At 38.2% G+C, this 20,852-nt stretch overlaps 3 protein-coding genes across 6 annotated transcripts; 1 reads left to right on the forward strand and 2 right to left on the reverse strand.

The window, feature by feature from the left end:
* Positions 1-1,295: 1,295 nt before the first annotated feature.
* LOC132162535 (uncharacterized) lies at positions 1,296-11,623 on the reverse strand. Of its 3 annotated transcripts, none has more exons than XM_059572773.1 (3): positions 11,487-11,623; positions 7,437-7,698; positions 1,296-3,346 (listed from the first exon to the last, which is right to left on the reverse strand). In XM_059572773.1, the coding sequence occupies exons 2-3, from the start codon at positions 7,680-7,682 to the stop codon at positions 1,529-1,531; spliced, it is 2,064 nt and encodes a 687-aa protein (XP_059428756.1). In that variant the 5' UTR covers positions 7,683-7,698; positions 11,487-11,623; the 3' UTR covers positions 1,296-1,528. The 3 variants fall into 3 exon arrangements, with proteins under 3 accessions (XP_059428756.1, XP_059428759.1, XP_059428758.1); XM_059572776.1 differs by having other exon boundaries at positions 7,437-7,787; XM_059572775.1 differs by having other exon boundaries at positions 7,437-7,801.
* Positions 11,624-15,319: 3,696 nt separating this feature from the next.
* Positions 15,320-18,975, forward strand: LOC132192303 (pentatricopeptide repeat-containing protein At3g09060). Of its 2 annotated transcripts, none has more exons than XM_059607592.1 (3): positions 15,320-17,938; positions 18,038-18,096; positions 18,886-18,975. In XM_059607592.1, exon 1 carries the CDS (start codon positions 15,545-15,547, stop codon positions 17,618-17,620), a length of 2,076 nt encoding a protein of 691 aa, XP_059463575.1. In that variant the 5' UTR covers positions 15,320-15,544; the 3' UTR covers positions 17,621-17,938; positions 18,038-18,096; positions 18,886-18,975. The 2 variants fall into 2 exon arrangements, with proteins under 2 accessions (XP_059463575.1, XP_059463573.1); XM_059607590.1 differs by having other exon boundaries at positions 18,071-18,096.
* On the reverse strand, positions 18,650-19,827 carry LOC132192304 (uncharacterized). Its single transcript, XM_059607593.1, has 2 exons — positions 19,357-19,827; positions 18,650-19,259 (listed from the first exon to the last, which is right to left on the reverse strand). The coding sequence occupies exons 1-2, from the start codon at positions 19,825-19,827 to the stop codon at positions 18,816-18,818; spliced, it is 915 nt and encodes a 304-aa protein (XP_059463576.1). The 3' UTR covers positions 18,650-18,815.
* Between the last annotated feature and the right edge of the window lie 1,025 nt (positions 19,828-20,852).

Genomic DNA, 20,852 nt, shown 5'->3' on the forward strand with positions numbered 1-20,852 from the left:
TCGCCAGGACAAGATCCAAACAGACTACCAAACGAGTGCTTCTCTTACCGGTATTGTCTGGACGAGCTCCTCGGGTCTCCTCTACATCTCCTCATTCAGACAGAATTCAAACGAGCTACATTGCCTAATGCCTATCTTCATACTTCTATCTAGTCCGAACGGGTCTCCCTATAAAAATGCCATGTCTAGAGGGGGTCCAAACAAGATACTGATCGAGCTTCACTGACTATTTCTCTTTCACCTCGTTCGGACAGAACTAAGAGGTTGTCCGGACGTGCATCGTGTAGAAAGAAACATATGATCTATCACTCCAAAATAACTAGTCAAGTTGCAATTGAAGCTCAATAGAATTATTTATAAAGCTCAGTCTCACCTAGTAAAAAATTAATGTGGGACTTGGCACCTCATGAGTGTTGGAGAGATAAGCGGTTTGGAAATTTTTTACCAAGAGTACATTAATATATATATTTGAACACCAAATTAGCCTAAAAGCTAATGAGCTTGGGCCCACTTAGGTTATATGTTCTCAACATGAGACTCAACACTCAAAAGTCTACTCACAACAATCTCTCTCTCATTTGTGAGTCTCCTCCACATTGGTTCAACTTCCCATCGCTTGTGAGTCTTTTTACATGTCCAAGAGTGTTACACATACAAGAGTTGCGAAAGCGGACACAACTCTAAACCAGATACATTCAGACACCCGTCCCAAAAAGTTAATCATGGTTTTGATTGGACATCACACTAGCCTAAAAGCCTAAACTAATGGCGTTTTGATCCATTTAGGTATATTAACAATTGTTTTTCGTTATATTTTCTCAATGCGAGACTTAACACTCACTACTCACAACAATGAGTTCCTTTATAATTTATCTACTTTCATATAAACTTTTATAAGCATAAATATACTTTGTAATAGTTATCAACAACAGCTTCTGCTGCAACTACTAGAACAAAATAACATTAAAAAAGTGCAACCCTAAACAATAAGGGTGACATTGTAAAGTTTTGAAACATGATAACCGGACATTGAAACTTCTTAAATTTTAAGGATATGATTGTAAAAGTGCCAAAACATTAAGAAGTACAGTAAGTGAAGTTTCTCTTAAATTAAGTGTGACAACTAAATGGAGTTAGATCTGACTTTGTTCAATAAAACCTTTTCTTTCTTCCTTTTGTTTTCACTTTTCAAAACAAAAACATTAACAAACAACCGAAACACTCAAATTTATTTTTACATTTATGTCACATATGAATACTTTTTCAAACAAAAACACCCTTCAAAAAGCATCGACAAACAAAGCCTTAATTTTCATCTTATATTATCAATGCTTTATATCAGGTGTAAATACAAATTCTACCAAAACTTTTGATCCAAAATCACACCACACCAGCCTAATGATCAGCCTACCAGAAAGACCCTTGAGCACAACTCGAGGGATGATATCTACAGACAAGGCCAACGCGAGTGTAGAGTATTCGAATATGTGGGATAATCCTAGCTTTACATCATTTACAAAAAGTCATGTTATTCCTCAACCGGTACCTCGTCATCAGCCTGGTCATCGTCACTGTCAAATGTTTCAAGGGAAGATTTGCTCTGCAGGCTCATACGTCTAGGAATAAACACGTTGAAGTAATAACTCAAAATACTTTTCATGGACTTTGATGGAAAACGCTTCAAGGCTAGCTCCCAAAAGTTGGCTACCTTCCACAGTGGATTCACTTTTACAAGAGATTCAAATCTGCTTTGTTCTTCCAAGGTCCATGACTTCGAAACGGCTTCTTCTCCCATCTCATCAAACTTCCAACATCGGAAAGCAGCACCAATATCGGATTGCAAACGGAGCCTTTCTTTAAGAACATGGCGTTTAACGCAATCAGCAGATCCAGGGGAGACACAAGAGCAAGCGTCATGTCTCCCTTTCCCAACTGCTTTCACAGTGGTTTCTGTATTCCTACCTTCCATGGGCCAAATTCGGGTGCCCAACCACTTTAAATTTTCTGAATCATCATCACCACCATAAAGATTCTTCCTCTTTTCTAGGCATGTCCACTCTGGAATTTCAGCCTGAAACTTGGGACCAATGGGAATAACAGGTCTACAGAAATGATCACCGCTAGAAATCATCCTCATTGCTGAATCAATGAAATCTGCCACGGCTACAGGGTTTTGAATGCCATCAATGATCCCTAGTGCTCGTTGAAATTTCGGATTTGGTTCCTCTAAGCTTGAGGAATCTGAACTGTCAAATGTTTCTAGGGAAGATTTGCTCCGCAGGCTCATACGTCTAGGTATAAATACGTTGAAGTAATAACTTAAAATGCTTTTCTTGGACTTTGATGGAAAACACTTCAAGGCTAGCTCCCAAAAGTTGGCTTCCTTACACGGTGGATTCACTTTCACAAGAGATTCAAATCTGCTTTGTTCTTCCAATGTCCATGACTTCGAAACGGCTTCTTCCCCCATCTCATCAAACTTCCAACATCGGAAAGCAGCGCCAATATCGGATTGCAAACGGAGCCTTTCTTTAAGAACATGGCGTTTAACGCAATCAGCAGATCCAGGGGAGACACAATAGCACGCGTCATGTCTCCCTTTCCCAACTGCTTTCACGGTGGTTTCTGTATTCCTACCTTCCATGGGCCAAATTCGGGTGCCCAACCACTTCAAATTTTCTGAATCATCATCATCACCATAAAGATTCTTCCTCTTTTCTAGGCATGTCCACTCTGGAATTTCAGCCTGAAACTTGGGACCAATGGGAATAACAGGTCTACAGAAATGATCACACCTAGAAATCATCCTCATTGCTGAATCAATGAAATCTGCCACGGCTACAGGGTTTTGAAAACTATCGATGATCCCCAATGCTCGTTGAAATTTCGGATTTGGTTCCTCTGAGCTTGAGGAATCTGAACTGTGAACCAAATCAATGAAATTTGACTGTGGTGCATCCTGGGTGGTTGAGCTCGGTCGGCTTGGACCATTAACGAATCTAAGACAGTCTTTCTTTTTTTGGATGAATCTAGGACCATCATTTAAAGGATAATCCTTGCTTACGGAACTGCATTTTGTTCCATCCAGAGAGGTAATATCAGTATTCACACGCTTCTCTTTAAAGCTATCCTCAAAAGTCAGTGTACTGCATGAACTGTGTGAGTTAAAGACAACTTGCTGCTTATGACTTTCAGTTTTGTCACCTGAATTGAGCAAGCTCGAAACAGAAGAAATTTGGGTATTTCCCAATTTTTTGACATTTTGATTATCAGATTCCTCTGGAGCCAATGTAGAAGCAGTTGTCAACTTAGTACCTCCTATAAACTGTTCAAATCTCCTCTTTCTCTGAAGAAAAGGAGGGAAAAGGTCGTTTCCTTAGAAATGGAAAAAAAAACAGGGCCCCGAGTAGCTTGAAAAAAAAAAAAAAAAAAAGAGAAGAGAAAACCACCTAGAATTGAAATTGAAAAATCATAGAAATGAATTGGGTGCACCTCAAGTGTCTAATGCTAAAAGAAAGATATTTATAAGTTGATGATGCTGCCAGATCCAAATGGACATTTGTGGAAAATTTTTAATCAGTAACCCATGGAACAGACCATTAAGAACTACCACATCAAGGGCTCAAAGAGCTCTGTGCCTTGAAAATGTTGTTTAGTCACCATTGCTGTCTATTACATATACCAAATACATAAGTGCTGCTATGGATGTCTTAAAAGATTACACTACTATAACATCTACTTCAAATGATTTAACACCTGTCACCAAATAATTTCAAATCCAAACATCAACAGGCATCCTATCAACCCCTGGATTTCAATTACATCAATACATCAATGCTATTTAAACCTCAAGCTACAATTTGAACTTAAAGCAAAAATCCAAATCCTTTCTTTATTTTCATAGATCTATATATCTTTCCTGTTTTTTCAAACCATGCTCCTGACAAGGTCTTAATTCAATTATCCGAGGTTGGTCACATCAATAATCCTGTTTCAAATTTTATTTGCTATCAAATCCCAGGAAGTTATGTCCTTTCTCACTGCCTCTCGTTTTGGTTGACAACATTTATCTTATCCTCCATCAGCATCAACTTTCACTCCCAAATGATTAAATTCCTTAAAAGTATATTTCATTGTGTATCCACTCAACTATGCTAACACCATCATTTGGAGTTCATAGTATTCCACAGAACATATTGCTTTTCAATAAAACTCAGGGTTAAATCTATTTTATGCCCAACAAGTTGGGTCAAAAGTTGGTAAGGGAAAAGTTTGGGATTGAGTTTGAGGGGTCTAAAAGTGCTTTTAACACTCAAAAAGTTCGTTTAAAGAAAAAAGTATTCGTTTGGTAAAAAAATTAAAAGCGCTTTTAATTGTCAAAAATGCCTAAAAATGGCCAAAAAACACTTTTGGCAAAAGCTTAAAAATGAAACTTTTGCTCAAAAGCTCTTTTTGACTTAAAAGCTCTATTTCTCAAACACAATACCAAACAGGCTCGTAATAGGGCTTGGGTTTCTAACTTTCAACCTAACCCGGTAGTTAATCATATAGATACCTTCTTATCATCAACCTTAGTTGTTTTCCTCTAAAACCCTAAGTCATTTCCCCCACCGCTTAGCTCTTTGCCCTTCTCTCTTGGTCCCTTCATAGCCTTGACATAATCATATTGAAGCTCTCTACCTCCAAGGTACTCAGTCTTCTCAATTAGGGTTTTGACAAAGATCTGCATCCCTCCCCTCAATTGCAGGACCAAACGCAAGGACCATTCCTTGTGGATGTTGTAATCAGCGAACAGTGCAACCATCCTCTAATTGCTCCTCGACAAAGACCAATCATTGTGGATCGAGAGGGATGCCTTCCTTGCCTTGTAATTTGGCCTTAGCATTGCCATTGATTTCAGAGCAATGAATTCGGGAGGGTGATGGTCTTCCGAGTTAGGGTTTTCATGAAAATCTACACGACACCATGGAGACAAAGGACATGATGGAGAGTTGACTCCTTTTGTGTGGTGAAGTCGGCGAGGGTGCAAGCATCAAAGTTGCCTTCGCCCACTATTTTTCCGTGTTGAGCTCGCAAATCTTCCCAACTTTCTAACCCGATTTCAATCAAAGGATATCCATGTCTATTTGACTCGAAAACCCTCATGGGGTAAGTCTCGACTTGGAATAAATTATCAATCTCGACTTATGTCAAGTAAGGCCTCGTTTGGTTCGCGGAATGTCTAATCCATTAAAAAAAGAATAGCTACTACTAGGAATAGAATAATTATTCATATTTCTTAGTTTGGTAACAACACACATGCAAAAATTGGAATTGAATCAAAATTACCAAAAACTCCATATATATATTAAACTCATATTAACAAAAAAAAAAAAAGGTGGTTGACCACCCCAGAAGCGGCCGGGGCCACCCCTAAAGAAAATCTGGGGTGGCTAAAATGCGACGGGGGTGGTCGCACCACCCCCGACCTCCTCTGTGGGTGGCCAACCACCCCACCCACTTTATTTTTCATATTTTTTTATTTTGTTTTAAGTTTAAAATAAAAATTATATTAGTATTTTTGAAAAATGTATTCTATTCTTTAAGGATTAGTAATACCATGGGAATAAACTATTCTTAGGAATAGTGTGTAACCAAACAAAGGAATAACTATACAATAGGATTATCTATTCCTTTCCAGGGGTCTATTCTGTGAACCAAACGAGGCCTAAGTGCGTGATGGGATGCTGTCCGCCGAGGAGGGGGAATCTATTTTGGCGTTTCACATTGAGCAGATTGAGAAATTTCTAGGTGGAAAATTGGCCGAGCAACCTAGGTCTAAGGGCAAGAGAGAACTATTAAATTTAGAAAGCTTTATTAATTACGGTATTGCTCGTAGGCCATCCCGGACAAGGAGGGGCAAGATCACTATGATGTAGTGATCTGAGTGGGTTGTCGGGTTTTGTGGGGTTTTTTGGGAGCTTTTTAGGGTTCTTGGGTGGTTTTGTGGGGTTCTTTTTGTGGGTGTGCTTTGGGGTTTCATCTTGTACAGCTTTTTCTTCTCTTTTTCCTTTTTCAATAAAACTCCTTATTACTTATCAAAAAAAATTTGACCAGTCCTCACCCCTAATTGTCAGTACCTCACAACATGGAATCTAAACCACCCAACAAGACCATTGCAAATTGACCAATGGAAATCAATTTTAGGCTTGTCGATTGGTCAGATCCAATGCTCACCCCAACATAGGATTTGCTAGTCTATTATAAATTTTCCCATCAACTTAATGATCGTCATGTAAAAATACTCCAACTTTGTGGGTGACATTCTCTTCAATCTATTTCAAAGAATTTCAATCTAAGATATTGCCATTATCTCTTCACCATCAACTTTTACTACTCTTTGACACAGTGGAAGGTGTAGGAATATGAATTAAACATATTAGCCCAAAGAGACCTCGAATGCACCATAAAATAAAGAACACTCTCTTTAAGAAACTAGACTAAAATATTACTGATGAATGAATAAGAACGGCTATGTTTGATAACATAAAGTGTTTTCTCTTCTCAAACACAAAAACACACTTTTCCAAAAACACTTTCAAAACACAAAACACTTTTCAAAAAACAAAACACAACAAACTTTTCATATATTCTTACAGAAATATTTTATAAAAACAAGTGTTTATTTTTTCAGGCGTGGAGGCAGATTTTTTAGCTAAAAAAAATTAAAAAAATAAAGAAAGGTGGTCAGAAGACCACCAAAACGAAGGAAAGGTGTTGCTGCACGACCACTCTCTTTTTATATTTTATAAGTAAGAAAACAGACTCCACATTTGAAACAGCTACAGTTACACTTGAACAGAGTAAAAGGAGCAAAAACCAGAGAAAGACTTGGCCAAGTCAGGTGAAAGTCTTCAAAAGTCTATCCGACAATACACAAACTTGACAAACCTTGCAAGTAGGGAAGAATATGATTTATTGATAAACACATTAGCAAGAAAAATATAAACATTATTTTTTTGATAACGAGAAACCCCTATAAGACAAGGCCACTTTGTGTATCCACCCCTATTAAGTAAACCTCGAACCCGTATCAAGCACCCTCTCCACACGGATTGGATAATACTCTGGCTTCACTGGCAGACTGACCCCAAGAAATGCCGCTAACACCAAGACCCTTACCATTTGAGCCAACCCCTTGGGTTAGAAAAATATAAAGATTATAACAATCACTCATAACTTATTTTCCTAAACAGACAAGAGTCCCTAATGAGATAAACTTGACATGAAATCAAACTCTAGAAAACTTCAAGGTTGACAAGCTCATTCATTCTAGCAAAAATCTTTAATAAAGATTAGGTATTTGGTTAACCTTGTTTAAGACTCCTAATTTTGACAAACAAAGAACAATTCTTTTAATAAAAAGATAAACCAACAATAAAATGTATGGAGCTTACCGGAGGATATTCTACATTACATGAACGAATCAATTTCCGCACTTTGAGACTCTGATTCCGTATTTTCCGAAATGAATCCTTCGATGCATGTCGATTGTAAGGGTCCAAGGCAAGTCCTTTCCACCACGCTAACATGTCCATTTGAGCAGATGAGCTGGGCAAAATGGCTTCCTCACGTCTTCTCTCCTGCTCACACTTGCTACGACTTCGCAATCTTCCCATTCTAGCAACGTTTGTGTTCGTCATCCTCTTGAATTCGGGTCTGAAATCAGGACAAGAAGACCAATCTTGAATTAGGGTTTTGCTATGAAGAAGACCAATCCTTCAACTGGGAGAACCAAACCCTAAAACCTGAAATGGGAAATCTGTTCTAACTTTTTAAAAAGTACTTTCTATTAATAAAGAACTGGACAAGTGTATACTCTCAAATCTTTACACTCATCCTTTTCATTTTCTTATGCAACTTTATAAGAATTCATCCTAAATTTAATGATGAATTTAAAGCATTACTGTTTAAATGGCTTGTTGAAAAATTTATTCCAATCCAAATTTAAAAAAATAATACTAAAAATTACTTTTTCATTTGACTACTATTGAATTGCACTGATCTAACACTCCTTATCAATTTTTTTTTTCTTTTTTTTTTAATTTGGTTACACCGATTATCCATAACCTTCATAGATATGTGCCTTGGCGGCTAAGTTTGTTGCCTCCATTAGTAGAGAAACAGTTTGAAGGAGGACTTCTATGCTCTGCAACCGTAACCTTCAAAGATAATGGCGTTTGGAATCCCCCTCTTCCTCCCGATTTAGATCTTGAAGAGATCGAAGAGAAAGTACACAAGTGTATAGTGTAGGATTCTTGAAATTTTAAGATTTAGAGTTGAGTACAAATCATTAAAAACAACATGACAGGTTAAGATGGAGAATATAGGGAAAATGAAAGACAGAATAAATAAAGAAAATACAGTAACCCAACCAAGATAGACTATAAGCACCTCAGAGCCCATAAGGAAATTCACGAAGGTAGAAGTCATTTGGGAATGCAGCTTTTGACGGTCGTGGCCCACTATGATGGAGAAAACCATCGGGAGTAAAAGAACCCGTATAAACTTAGATCTAATTCGACTTCCAAAGAAGCCAAACAGACTAAGAGATGACAACTTAGATCTAATCCAACTTCCAAGAAAACCAAATAGACTAAGAAGAGTAAGAACAGTGGAAAGGGGAACTCCAACATAGACAAAGAGTTTAGATCTCCAACATAGACTAAGATTTAGAGTTGTTTAGATCTCCAATTTTGCAGATCAAAAGTGTATTTTTATACAAAATTATGAAAAGTAGCTAATTTGGAGTATTTTATAAAATTATAGACTGAAATCGTGAAAAACTATGTTTCTAAATCGTAGGTAATAGAGCGTGTTTTTAAAAACATATAATTTTACAAGTCAAATTGCAATTTAACTAACACTTAAATGCGTATTTAAAATCGCAAGTTTTAAAGTCGCAAAATCAAACTTATCCTTAAAAATAGGAATTAGAATCATTTCCAGTTCATTTGAACCGGTGAATATCCAGTTAGTTATAGTATATGAGTACTTTTGTCCCTTCAAAAAGTGAAAAGACAAAAATACCCTTCCACCATAACTAGACTATACTTAGAGAGCATTAGGACTCCTTATAGCTCATTCTCTTCCCTATGTTTGGGAAAAATCTCAAAAAGACACAAAAAATACCTACATCATAAGCCCTAAATATGACCAACATCAAAGGATATGTACAATGTTTCCCAATGCATTGGAAAACATTGTAGATGCCCAATGCATTATTAAATTATAAAAAAACTAATTCTCTCTCATCTCGCATTCACATGTCACAACAATTCTCTCTCATTTCTTCTCTGGTTGCAATGATAAAAATAAATAGTATTTATTTCATATAGGAAAAAATAAGGGAATCTATTGTGAAAGTTTTTTTTATAGGGAATCAAAAAGTAGCTTTATTTCTTAAATTGAAGAAAAATGGTTAGGAAGTTGTTACTAGAGCACTAACAGCAACTTCCCTTTGATTTTTCCTAAGTTTATGGCACAAAACTATTTTTTGCTTCCCTATAAAAATATATTTTACAATAATTTCAATTACCTTTCCGGCTTTTCCTATACCATTAAAAATATTATTTCTTATAGAGCAACGGAGTAGACCAGAATGTTCTAGGCAGGTGGAGGAGAGTGAGATATGGCGGGTTCTGTGGCAACTTCAGATGCCAAATGCTAGCAAAAATTTTTTGTGGCAAGCATGTCATAACATCCTCCCGACACGTGATAATTTGCTGAGGAGGAAAATACTTACGAATCCCCGGTGTCCTATATGTGGGATTGAGGTAGAAACGGCAATTCATATTTTATGGTTTTGTCCTTCGGTTTCTGATGTATGGAGTGCTAGAGAAAGGTTTTTTTAGAAAAGCAATTTTTCATGTGTTGATTTCTTACAATTAATGGAACAAATATATGTGAAGAGTGGGACAGAAATGCTTACTGTGTTTGCTAAACAGACGGAATGGGGTGATCTGTGGGGAAGTATTTACTGATCCAAATGTGTTGGTGTGGTTAGGGCCGGCAATTTTGACACGACCCGCGAACCCAACACGAACACGACACGAAGTTAGCAGGTATTGGGTTTGGGCTTATCGGGTTCGGGTCTACCCAATTAAGACCCGATTAAATTCGTGTCTGGTGAGTCGACCCGGCGGGTCCGCAGGTAAACGGGTCTGGAGGGTCAGCCGGGTCTCGGGTGACCCGCCAAACCCATCACCCATTTTAAAAAAAAAAAAAAAAAAAAAAAAACTTGAGTGTGTAAGTGTGTAACCCGTGACCCACTGACCCATCTAACACCCTAATCCCTAATTCTTGAATCCTAAGAGGCTGAGACACTTCTTTCTTCTTTTCTTCACACGAATCACACCGACACACCCCACCCCAGTCCCTCCCCACTACGGCGCCGCACAACGCCACAACCCCAAGTCCCCAGCACAACAGCCGCCAGTCCCCCCCCACCCAAACGGGCCAAACCGGCGACCGGAGTCACCTCATTCACGATTTCACGGACTTTCTCTCCTCTCTCCCTCTCCCTCTCGGCTGTATCTCGGTATCTCCCTCTCTCCCTCTCGGCTGTATCTATTATCTCCAGATCTCCCGATTCAGCGATTCTCCCTCTCTCCCTCTCGGCTGTATCTCCCTTTCTCCCTCTTGGCTGAATCTCCCGATTCTTCTCCTTATGCTTACTTTTTTCTTCTTCTCAATTTATCTCTGTGATGGCAGCTAACTTCCAATTCAGAATTTCATATTGGTATTTTTAATCTGGTCGGGTCGGGTCTACCCGACATTACCCAGTTATGTTAAAACGGGTCGGGTTGGGTTACCCCGGGTATTTTCTGTGCCATAATCGTGTCAGACCCCGTTAACCCGATTAGCTAAACGGGTTGTGTTCGTGTCTTGGGTAATCGGGTCGCGGGTCTTAATCGGATCTACCCGATTACCCGTTTTGCCACCCCTAGGTGCGGTTAACAACCCAAGCACTTGATGATTTCACTCAAGTGCAGCAAGTGAACACTTAGATAGCAGTGCTGGAGAGAACGACGCCTAGTGAACACTGGTCAAAGCCTGTAGATGGTTGCTTTAAAGTGAATTGGGATATAGGGATGAACCGGTCTATGGATAGATTTGGGATGGGAATGGTGGAACGGGATTTGAATGGTCAGTTTGTTGCGGCTCACATACTTTCACAATCTGGGTGTATTGATCGCAAACTCAAACCCATCCATATAGTCATATGAAAAAAAAAAAGTAAGGCCTGAAAGATTAACCAAACAAATTTGAACAATTTATTATTTAATTTTGATCGATTTAAATTTATGAGTTGATCGTTAAATTCGCTTTTAGAAAAATTGATGTGAATTCAAATTGCACAAATTTTTAAAAAAGAACAATAGATGTAAATTAAAATTGTTTTCTTGAAAAGAAACAACTAAATTCTAGTAGGGTTTGAGACGTACCTTTTACTTGAATGGTTTTTGAACTCCTAAAAAGATCAAACCTTTCTCTCCTTTAAACTTCTGCTTCTTCTTTTCAACTTTGGGTGAATGTGAAGGAAAAAGGTATATATTTATATAGAGAAGCCCTAAAGGAAAAACCCTAAAAGAGACTTTTACTAGGAAACAAATTCATAAAAATCTTATCATATTTAGAAAATCTCAGTAGATTTCTTCAAATCTTCAACCACTATTTTGAAATTAAATAATTTAGGTTTTCCATATAAGCATTTATTACCGTATTTTGGAAAATCATATTTAATTTATGAGAATAACTTCTATAAGAACTTGACACAAATTAAGTTCTTTATGCCTTTTTTTGAAGAGAAAATATTCTAGTCTCATTAATTGAAGGATCACAATAGCAAAAGTTCTAAGAAAATCATAACCGAAGCTACAAGGTTCCAAGTCATAGATACATACATATCAATTTAATATTTAAAACTTATCTACAACACCAATTTTCGCTAACCCATGACTAATCTTTATGCCTTTTATTGGGAGGATGACACATTAGCATAGAACAACAAAAGTGAGTATTAGGGAAATATCAACTCCATCCCTTATCCACAAAATTCAAAATTCAAATGAGTAGGCAGTCCTCTCATATAAAACCACTTTTATAAGATGAGTTAAGCCTACAAATTTATTCATATGCGACATGCCTGAAGGTGATGGTGTCAAAAGCAAGCAAGGCACGATTTGGGGACTAAGGTTTCAAAGTCACTAAGAGCCTGTTTGGGATTACATTTGAGAAATAGAGCTTTTAATTTAAAAATAACTTTTGGGCAAAAATTTTATTTTTAAGCTTTTGCCAAAAGTGCGTTTTGACCATTTTTAAACTTTTTGAACAATTAAAAGCACTTCTAATTTTTTTTTTACCAAACGATCAATTTTTTCTTTAAACGAACTTTTTGAGTGTTAAAAGCATTTTTAGGTCTCTTAAACGCAATTTCAAACAGTTCCTAAATGTGAGCCACATGGAGATCAGAAAGCTCAACACCATTAAGGTTGTAGCATGTTCCAAGGAATGCTTTGGTTCACCAGTTAGTAACTTGGTTGAATGAGGAGTGTTATATGCTCTTCTCTGTTTTCCTATTGTTATTGTGGTCGTATATGAATATTATTTTCTAAAAATTAGGTGAGAGAAATAAGGAACCGGTGTGATCAATTCATTTTTATTTGTTTAGAAAATAATATCCACCTAAGACCACGAAAACACCTAACATTTTCCGTGATTGAATAGTTAATGTTTAAGAGAATAACTTCTATGTGGTTAAGGCACAAAACAATGGTTTTGTGCCCACCAGTCAGCAGCCGATACATCAGCTTAGAACAAAAACTTAAAATAAGAACAAAATATTAGAATAATTCATCTTCTTTTAGTTAAAAAAAATAAATAAAAATTAGAAGGGTGGTAGCCTTGGAGGAGCATCAGCCCATGGGGGTGGCTGCGCGCTACCCCATAAGTGGTAGGAAGCCACCCCCAGCCACCCCTAGGGTGGTCGCGCGCCACCCCCGAATTTGGCTAAGGGTGGACCGTGAGCCACCCCAGTCACCCCTAGGGTGGCTGGCGGCCACCCCATGGCCTAGGGGTGGCTCGCAGGCCACCCCATGAGCTGGGGGTCCCCACTTGGCCAGCACAGAGAGAGAGACAGAGGTGGTGTGTAGTGTCCCAGAATTTTCAAAGCTATTTAAATAGATTATTTTGATAATTATGTTATTTTAATATTCATATTAGGCAATGATATTAATTCTTGGGAAATTTATGAGAGTGGTAATTAGAGAATGGTAATTGGTGAAATAATAGGATAGTAAATGGTAGGTATAAGGATGGTAGAATAAGAAGGTAGAATAGTATAGGTAGAATAGTATAGGGTTGGTAGAATAGTATAGGGTTGGTAGAATAGTATAGGGTTGGTGAAATAGTATAGGGTTGGTGAAATAGTAAAATGAGGGTATAATTGTAAATTGAAGGTAGAATAGTATTTGATTTTCTCCTATAAATAGAGCTCTTCTCCTTCACAATTTTCACCACTCATCTCCTCTCCCATCTCTTGCATATATTCTTCCTTCTTCCGCTTTTTACTCGGTCTTTCTTCTTTCTAAGAGTGTTTACTCAGAACAGAGAGAGAAAGGGCGAGACCAAGCGCTACAAGAAAGAAAGAACACAAGAGAAACCGAGAGTGAGATGGAAAATTTAAGACAGAGAGCTGAAGAGGAAGAAAGAGAGTTTAGGCGAGAGAGAGAGAGAGAGAAAGTGAAGGGATTGTTATGGGTATGGACCAACTGCAGCAGAACGGGTTTCAAGTAATTACCTTTGATGATCCATTCATGTAATCCACTGTAAGTATTCTTACTTACTGAGTATGATATTGATATCCAATAATACGGATTTTTGTGGTTTTATAACTTGTCTAGCATTTTGCTATATATGATTAACAATGATTTATATTGTCGGAAATCAATTGACTCACTACTTCACAGTTTTTTTGTAGTGCTTGCAGGAATGGAAAATCAAGGTAATTATGCAGTTGTGATTAGAGATTCATATTGAGATGTACAGAGATTCCAAGTTGGTTAAGTTTTGTCTAGAGTTTAGACTGTCAGATAGATTTGTATAAATGCCTTGTACGACATAGCTTTGGGTATTTTTGTATAAAGAAAAGTATTTTAACAGTATTTTTTTTATATTGATAATTACAGTTTTTCCGCTATATGAGATTATTTCAGCGTAACATTCGTGTTTATCTACAAGATAAAAGAAGAGAAATATCGGGATGTTACACGGTGTGAGGCGGCAGCAGCAGACGGAGGCAAGTGGTGGTTCAAATGGCTGTAAGAGAAATAATCTAGTATTTTGCTCACATATATTTTTCTTGCAATTTTCCTTCAATGATGATGTGTCAAACTCTGAGTGGATGGCACAAAACCCCATTACCACACAGAAGATGCTCTCAATGTTTAATTGCTCGGCTTTGAGGATAACTTCTATAAGGAGCTGGTGTAAACCAGCTCCTTTGTGTCCACCAATAAGAATAGGCCGCCTAGGATTATTGCACCATTTCAAATAGGTATCAAAACACTAGATTATATAGGTTTTTCCATTTTTTGTTTTGTTTTGTTTTTTGGTTTTTGTTTTGTTTTTGCTTTTAAGAAATTGCAATAGGGCTGAGGGTGGCGGCGCAACCCCTCTAGGGTGGCCGGCGAGCCACCCCATATGGGCGGAGGTGGCCACGCGACCACCCCCAGCCCATTTGGGGTGGTCGACGAGCCACCCCATGGCAGATCTGGGGTGGCTCTCCAGCCACCCTAGATGGGTTGGGGGTGGCTGCATGGCCTAGAGGGCGACGGCAAGCAGCCCCTACCTCCCTTTGGGTGGCTGCCGACCACCCCAAGTGGGGATGGGGTGGGCAGCTAGCTACCCCTTTGTTTTGTTTTTATTTTTTTAAAATAATTAATTGATTTTTTAATTATTATTATTATTTTTTATATTTTGTATAATCTGGTATTGTAGTATTTATTTCTTAAACTTAAGATTTTTCTGATATGCTGAGATGTTAATGGCTGATTGGAGGGCACAAAGGCTCCTTTATAGAAGTTATCCTCAATTGGAGGCTTTATGTTATCCTTATAGAAGAGTCCAGTTCGTGGGTGGTCTAACGTGGGCTGAAGACTTGGGCCACGATTGAGTCTGTAAGTAATGGGCTAGCGAGTTAATAGGAGCTATTTACTTATTTGCTTGCCTCGGATAAAATTCAAAACAATTTTGGAATAATTTTCAAAAATAAAAAATTCCAAATGAATCTATGAAAGAGTGGGATCCTCTTTACATGTGAAAGAGGGGTGCGATGTCCGAACTCCCAATAAATGTTCGGAGGCGACGCTGCCTCCCATTTTACGAACTCTCTCTCTACGCCCTCGCCGGAAAATATACAGGGTTTATAACACCGTACCGGAACCCTAGTAAAAACATGACATAACAATGAGCCAGAGAATTCTAAAAAATTACAGTCTCTGCCATGCCCGAGTTCCCCAAATCCCTCTCTCCGAAGCGAGTTCTGAAGCTCCTCAAGGCGGAAAAGAACCCTCACTCTGCACTCGCACTGTTCGACTCAGCGACTCGCCACCCGGGTTACGGCCACTCGGCCAGCGTGTTCCACTACATCCTTCGCCGACTCGTGGACCAGAGGCTTGTCGCCCAAGTGGGTCGGGTCGTCGAACTTATCCAAAGCCAGAAATGCCAATGCTCCGAAGACGTGGCGTTGACGGTGATCAAGGCCTACGCGAAGAACTCTATGCCCGATAAAGCTTTGGATGTTTTTCAACGAATGGACGAGATTTTTGGTTGCAAACCGGGTATAAGGTCCTTCAACAGTCTGCTCAATGCTTTCACTGAGTCGAACCAGTGGGACCGAGCGGAGTCGTTTTTGGCGTACTTTGAGACGGCGGGTATGTCGCCGAATGTACAAACGTATAATATATTGATCAAGATTTCGTGTAAGAAGAAGCAGTTTGAGAAGGCGAAGGGGCTGTTGGATTGGATGTGGAACAAGGGTTTGACGCCTGATGTCTTTAGCTACGGTACTTTGATCAATGCGCTAGCAAAGGGTGGGAATTTATGCGATGCATTGGAGGTGTTCGATGAAATGCCCGCGAGAGGGGTGGAACCTGATGTGACGTGTTATAATGTTTTGATTGATGGGTTTTTCAAGAAAGGGGATTATGTGAAGGCTATGGAGATTTGGGAGAGCTTACTGGGGGCGTCTTTGGTGTACCCGAATGTTGTTACATATAATGTTATGATTAATGGATTGTGTAAATGCAGGAGGTTCGATGAGAGCTTGGAAATATGGAATAGGATGAAGAAAAACGAACGACAGCGGGATTTGTTTACTTATAGTACTTTGATACATGGCTTGTGTGAATCAGGTAATATTGATGGGGCCGAGAGAGTTTACAAAGAGATGGTTGAGAGTCGGATGTCTGCTGATGTAGTTACATATAATACAATGCTTAACGGATTTTGTCGAGCAGGGAAGGTTAAAGAGGGATTTGAGTTGTGGGAGATTATGGGAAAGGATGATTGTCGAAGTGTTGTTAGTTATAACATTTTTATTAGAGGGTTGTTTGATAATGGGAAGATTGATGAAGCAATGTCTATTTGGGAACTCTTGCAGGAGAAGGGTTGCAGTGCAGATTCCACCACGTATGGAGTGTTAATTCATGGGTTGTGTAAGAATGGATGCTTGACTAAGGCTTTATGGCTTCTGAAAGAGGCCGAGAATGGGGGAGCTCATCTCGATATTTTTGCATATTCCTCGATTATTAATGGGTTATGCAAAGAAGGGAGATTAGATGAAGCGGCTGTAGTGTTGGGTCAGATGGATAAACGCGGCTGTAAACTGAATCCTCATGTTTGCAATGCACTACTTAACGGGTTTATCAGAGCTTCCAAACTTGAGAATGCAATTCACTTTTTCAGGGAAATGAGCACCAAGGGTTGCTCTCCAAATATTGTCTCCTATAACATTCTTATAAATGGTTTATGCAAATCTGAAAGATTTAATGAGGCATATTCTTTTGTGAAGGAAATGCTGGAAAAGGGGTGGAAGCCAGACATGATCACGTATAGCTTGTTGATGAACGGGCTTTTTCAAGGCAAGAAAATTGACATGGCCCTCAACTTGTGGCACCAGTTTCTCAACGAAGGTTTTAAACCTGACGTAACTATGCACAATATTATAATTCATGGGCTTTGCTCTGCTGGCAAAGTTGAAGTTGCTTTGCAGTTCTATTCAGAGATGAAGCAGTGGAACTGTATTCCAAATCTTGTGACCCACAATACCCTAATGGAGGGGTTCTACAAAGCCCGGGACTGTGAAAAGGCATCAGAGATCTGGGCTCGCATCTTAGAAAATGGGTTACAGCCAGATATCATCTCCTATAATATTACTCTTAAGGGACTTTGCTCTTGCCTGAGGATATCAGACGCTATTGGGTACTTAAACCATGCTTTGGATCATGGGATTCTTCCAACTGCCATTACATGGAACATACTTGTAAGAGCAGTGCTTAATAATGGGGCTTCGACATGATTCTTTTGGGTTTTGTAGTAGCTTTGAAGTCACTTTTAGGTCCTACCGTTTCATCACATACGCCTGCTGCTTTTGGAGTTCATCGATATGGCAAGAAAAGCCAATTAATGTGCCATAGTATTCTTTTCAGCTTCTGACAGGGAATCGATGTTTCAACACCATATTGTGTCAACAAAGCAGATGGAACCAGTCTTTTGGCTGGTCATTACAGATGCTTAATCTCTACTGATAATCCTGGGTTCAGGTGGTGGTTCCAGCATCCATTTTAAAGACAACGTATATGTCTCGGTGCTCTCCTGAATGATAGATATGCATAAGGTATGAGTGGGTTTTCCTGAATGCACCTTGCTTAATTTTCCTAGAGAGATGTTCTATTCTTAACTTCTCATTGGAAGTTGTGTTATGCTATTCTTGTAGTTTGGATTTGATATCTTCATCTATCCTGAACAGGACTCTATTTACCAATTTGCAAAGCGGTGGGCTCTCTAAAACCTGGATTACCAAGTTGTTACACCAGATTCGTTCAATTCTGCCCAAGTACAAAAACCATGGTTAACTGAAAATACAGGGAAGCATGTTTAATCATGATTTAAAAGGTGGATGTAGTTCTAGCTATAGGCTGGTGCTGGTCATCGACACTTAAAAATCAACGAAGGAACATGCAACTAAATCTTTTGAATTAAATGTTTTTCCTAGCTTAACAGGATGCTGCCTTTTTGTTCTAATGTTGTTGGCTATTTCAGTGTCAAAAAATCCTGCCTCTGGTAGAAAGCTTTTTGCTTTTGCTTGCTGGTTGGTTCGGTTTTATGGCAGAAAATCTAGCTACTTCTAATCTATCTTGTCAAGGAGTGTCAAGAAAAGAGAGGATCTAGAAATGGTTAGTCATGTAGATGTATCTGAAACTACATTCATCATACTATGAAAAAATATGAAACTTTTAGCTATGTCGTTTGTATCAATTTTACAATGGGGAAATGTTCATAAAGCATCGGATATGGCAACTTGGTTGCTGGGTTTTGGTTATTGTAGTGAAATCACCAAGATCATATGATGATGCAAAATTGAAGTAGCATGATGTATCAGACCCAAGTTGCAAGTTTTCTCTTGGGTTTATTTTATCATGCCATATTCAGTTAATAAAACTACGGCTAAAATTTTTTATACAGAAATTTATTAGGAAAATAGCGAAAGATATTCACTTCTTTTCTTCCCCAGTCTTTTCCTTCTCTGTATTTTCTGTTTCTGATAACATCTTCTGCTCGTAGTTGAACTGAGAGAGCAAAGCCACTAGAATTGCTCCGAGAACTGCAACCTTTCGCCAATCGGATGAAGAAGACAGGAAAGAATCAGCGATGGCAATGACAATAAGGCCTATTAGGGCGAGGTAAATGTTCTTCCTGGTTTTGGATCCAGCGTTGTCTTTAGTAACTTGGTTTATCTTCTCCATTTCCTCCTTGGCTTCTGTTTTTTCCTTAGGTGTCGTCCTTCTCAGGTTCTTGAAGAACAACCCTTCATTCCGTCCTTCCTCCATCTGATCTTCGAACTCTTCTACTTTGTTTTCGTTCTGCTCAATCTCCTGTCTGTTCATCTCTGCGGCTTCCTCAAAGGCCTGCAAGCGGCTCTCCATATTCTCCATTACCTGCTAAACAGAAAATGAATAAGAAGTGGGTTATTTTTGTTTCTTTCTCTAAGCATGTTTGCATGATTTGCATCCACAGTTAGGAAGTTCAACAGACCCTGGCACCAGCTTCATCCAGTCCTTTGAGGGCATCTTCTCCAATCTTGTCGAACTCAGCAATGGCTTCTTCACCAAATTGTGTCAGATAAGCTGACCTCTCATCCAAGTAGTCGGTGAGACGAACTTTCTGAGCTTGAAGCATCGCTATTCTGGCCAGCAGCTCTTGCTTCCGGGTATCTCCTTCGGGCGGAGAAGCCTCTGAATTGGAATCATTGGGCTTGCAGAGGCACAGGAAAGAACTCTTTGTGTTGAAGGGTCTTCCAGTGTGGAAAAAGGCATGTTTGGTGGCAGTGAAAGAGGGCTGAATGGTTTTGAGGGCTATCATCTTCTCTATTTCTTCTTCGTTTAAGAGAGAGAGAGAGAGAGAGAGAGATGTTTTATATGTACTGTGTAAATTTTTTGAACCTCTCGTTGTATGCATCATTATCTCAGCATTATCCATTTCGAGCATGATAATGAAAAATACCATGTTAATATTTCAAAAATATCTTATTAGGTTGATGAGGCAGGATTTAGTAGTTATTGGATTTTTATTTTTAACAAAGGTTAATATAATAAAATATTTGTGTAGTGTATACCGTTTCCCTAAAAATTTATTTGTTAGAAGACGGTGATGAATAATGTCATCTTGGGAGGAGGAACAATCATCTATCTTTTGAGTTCTCATTCTTAATAAACATAATCATTATGTCAAATTATTTTACAGATTTTTTTCCCTAAAATATTTTATAATTGGACCCATAAGCTGCTTCCGTCTTGCTTGCTTCGTATTTCGTATACATAAAATCAAGGTGGATCAGATCGACTCAGATCATTAGGTACCGTTTGGTAAAAGTAAAGGCAAAGGCATAAAAATCTCACTTTTTTATTTTGTTAACGTTTTCTTACTTTTTACATCACATCAACCACTTTTTATTACTATTCCATTTAAAAAATTACTATAACACAAATTTTTTTCATTCTTCCATGCCTAATATTCTTACTTTTTTTTAAAAAAAAGTTCTTATTTTTTTTTACATCAATCAATTTTTGTTATAGTATCGAACCAAAACCAAAAGAAAATCGTTTATCAATCAAACCCTAAGTATTTTTCCGTTAGAGTACTCACAATGGCTTAGCCATTTCTTATTTTTGTCTAAAATAGATAAGCAAAATATTAAAAAAATCTTCTACATAGGATTATGCATCTCAAATGCAAATACATTTTTTTTTTTTTTTTTTGCATTTGTGAATAGTGACCGCTATTCTATATGTAGCGGGCACTGTTCACACATCCATCTCATTAATATACTATTTCTCTCTTCACATCTCTTTTTTCCCAAAAGTTGAAAAATAGAATCTTTAGAAGAAAAAAAAATACAATCTTTATAAAAAAAAAAAAAAAATTTAAATGATATAGATTAAAAAAAAAAAAAAAAGATAATCGGATGTATGATGTCTTTTAAAATTCATTAGCTAAATTAGATAAAGTGGGTTTTTATTAGTCATTTTGTA

This window comes from Corylus avellana, chromosome ca9, assembly GCF_901000735.1.
Source record: "Corylus avellana chromosome ca9, CavTom2PMs-1.0".
Classification (NCBI taxonomy): Eukaryota; Viridiplantae; Streptophyta; class Magnoliopsida; order Fagales; family Betulaceae; genus Corylus; species Corylus avellana.

Coding starts and splice junctions, on each gene's coding strand:
- LOC132162535 (XM_059572773.1), bottom strand. CDS start 7,682: ATGACGAACACAAACGTTGCTAGAATGGGAAGATTGCGAAGTCGTAGC. Junction 3,347..7,436: donor GTAATGTAGAATATCCTCCG/GTAAGCTCCATA, acceptor CCTTTTCTTCAG/AGAAAGAGGAGATTTGAACA.
- LOC132192303 (XM_059607592.1), top strand. CDS start 15,545: ATGCCCGAGTTCCCCAAATCCCTCTCTCCGAAGCGAGTTCTGAAGCTC.
- LOC132192304 (XM_059607593.1), bottom strand. CDS start 19,827: ATGGTATTTTTCATTATCATGCTCGAAATGGATAATGCTGAGATAATG. Junction 19,260..19,356: donor TGGATGAAGCTGGTGCCAGG/GTCTGTTGAACT, acceptor TCTGTTTAGCAG/GTAATGGAGAATATGGAGAG.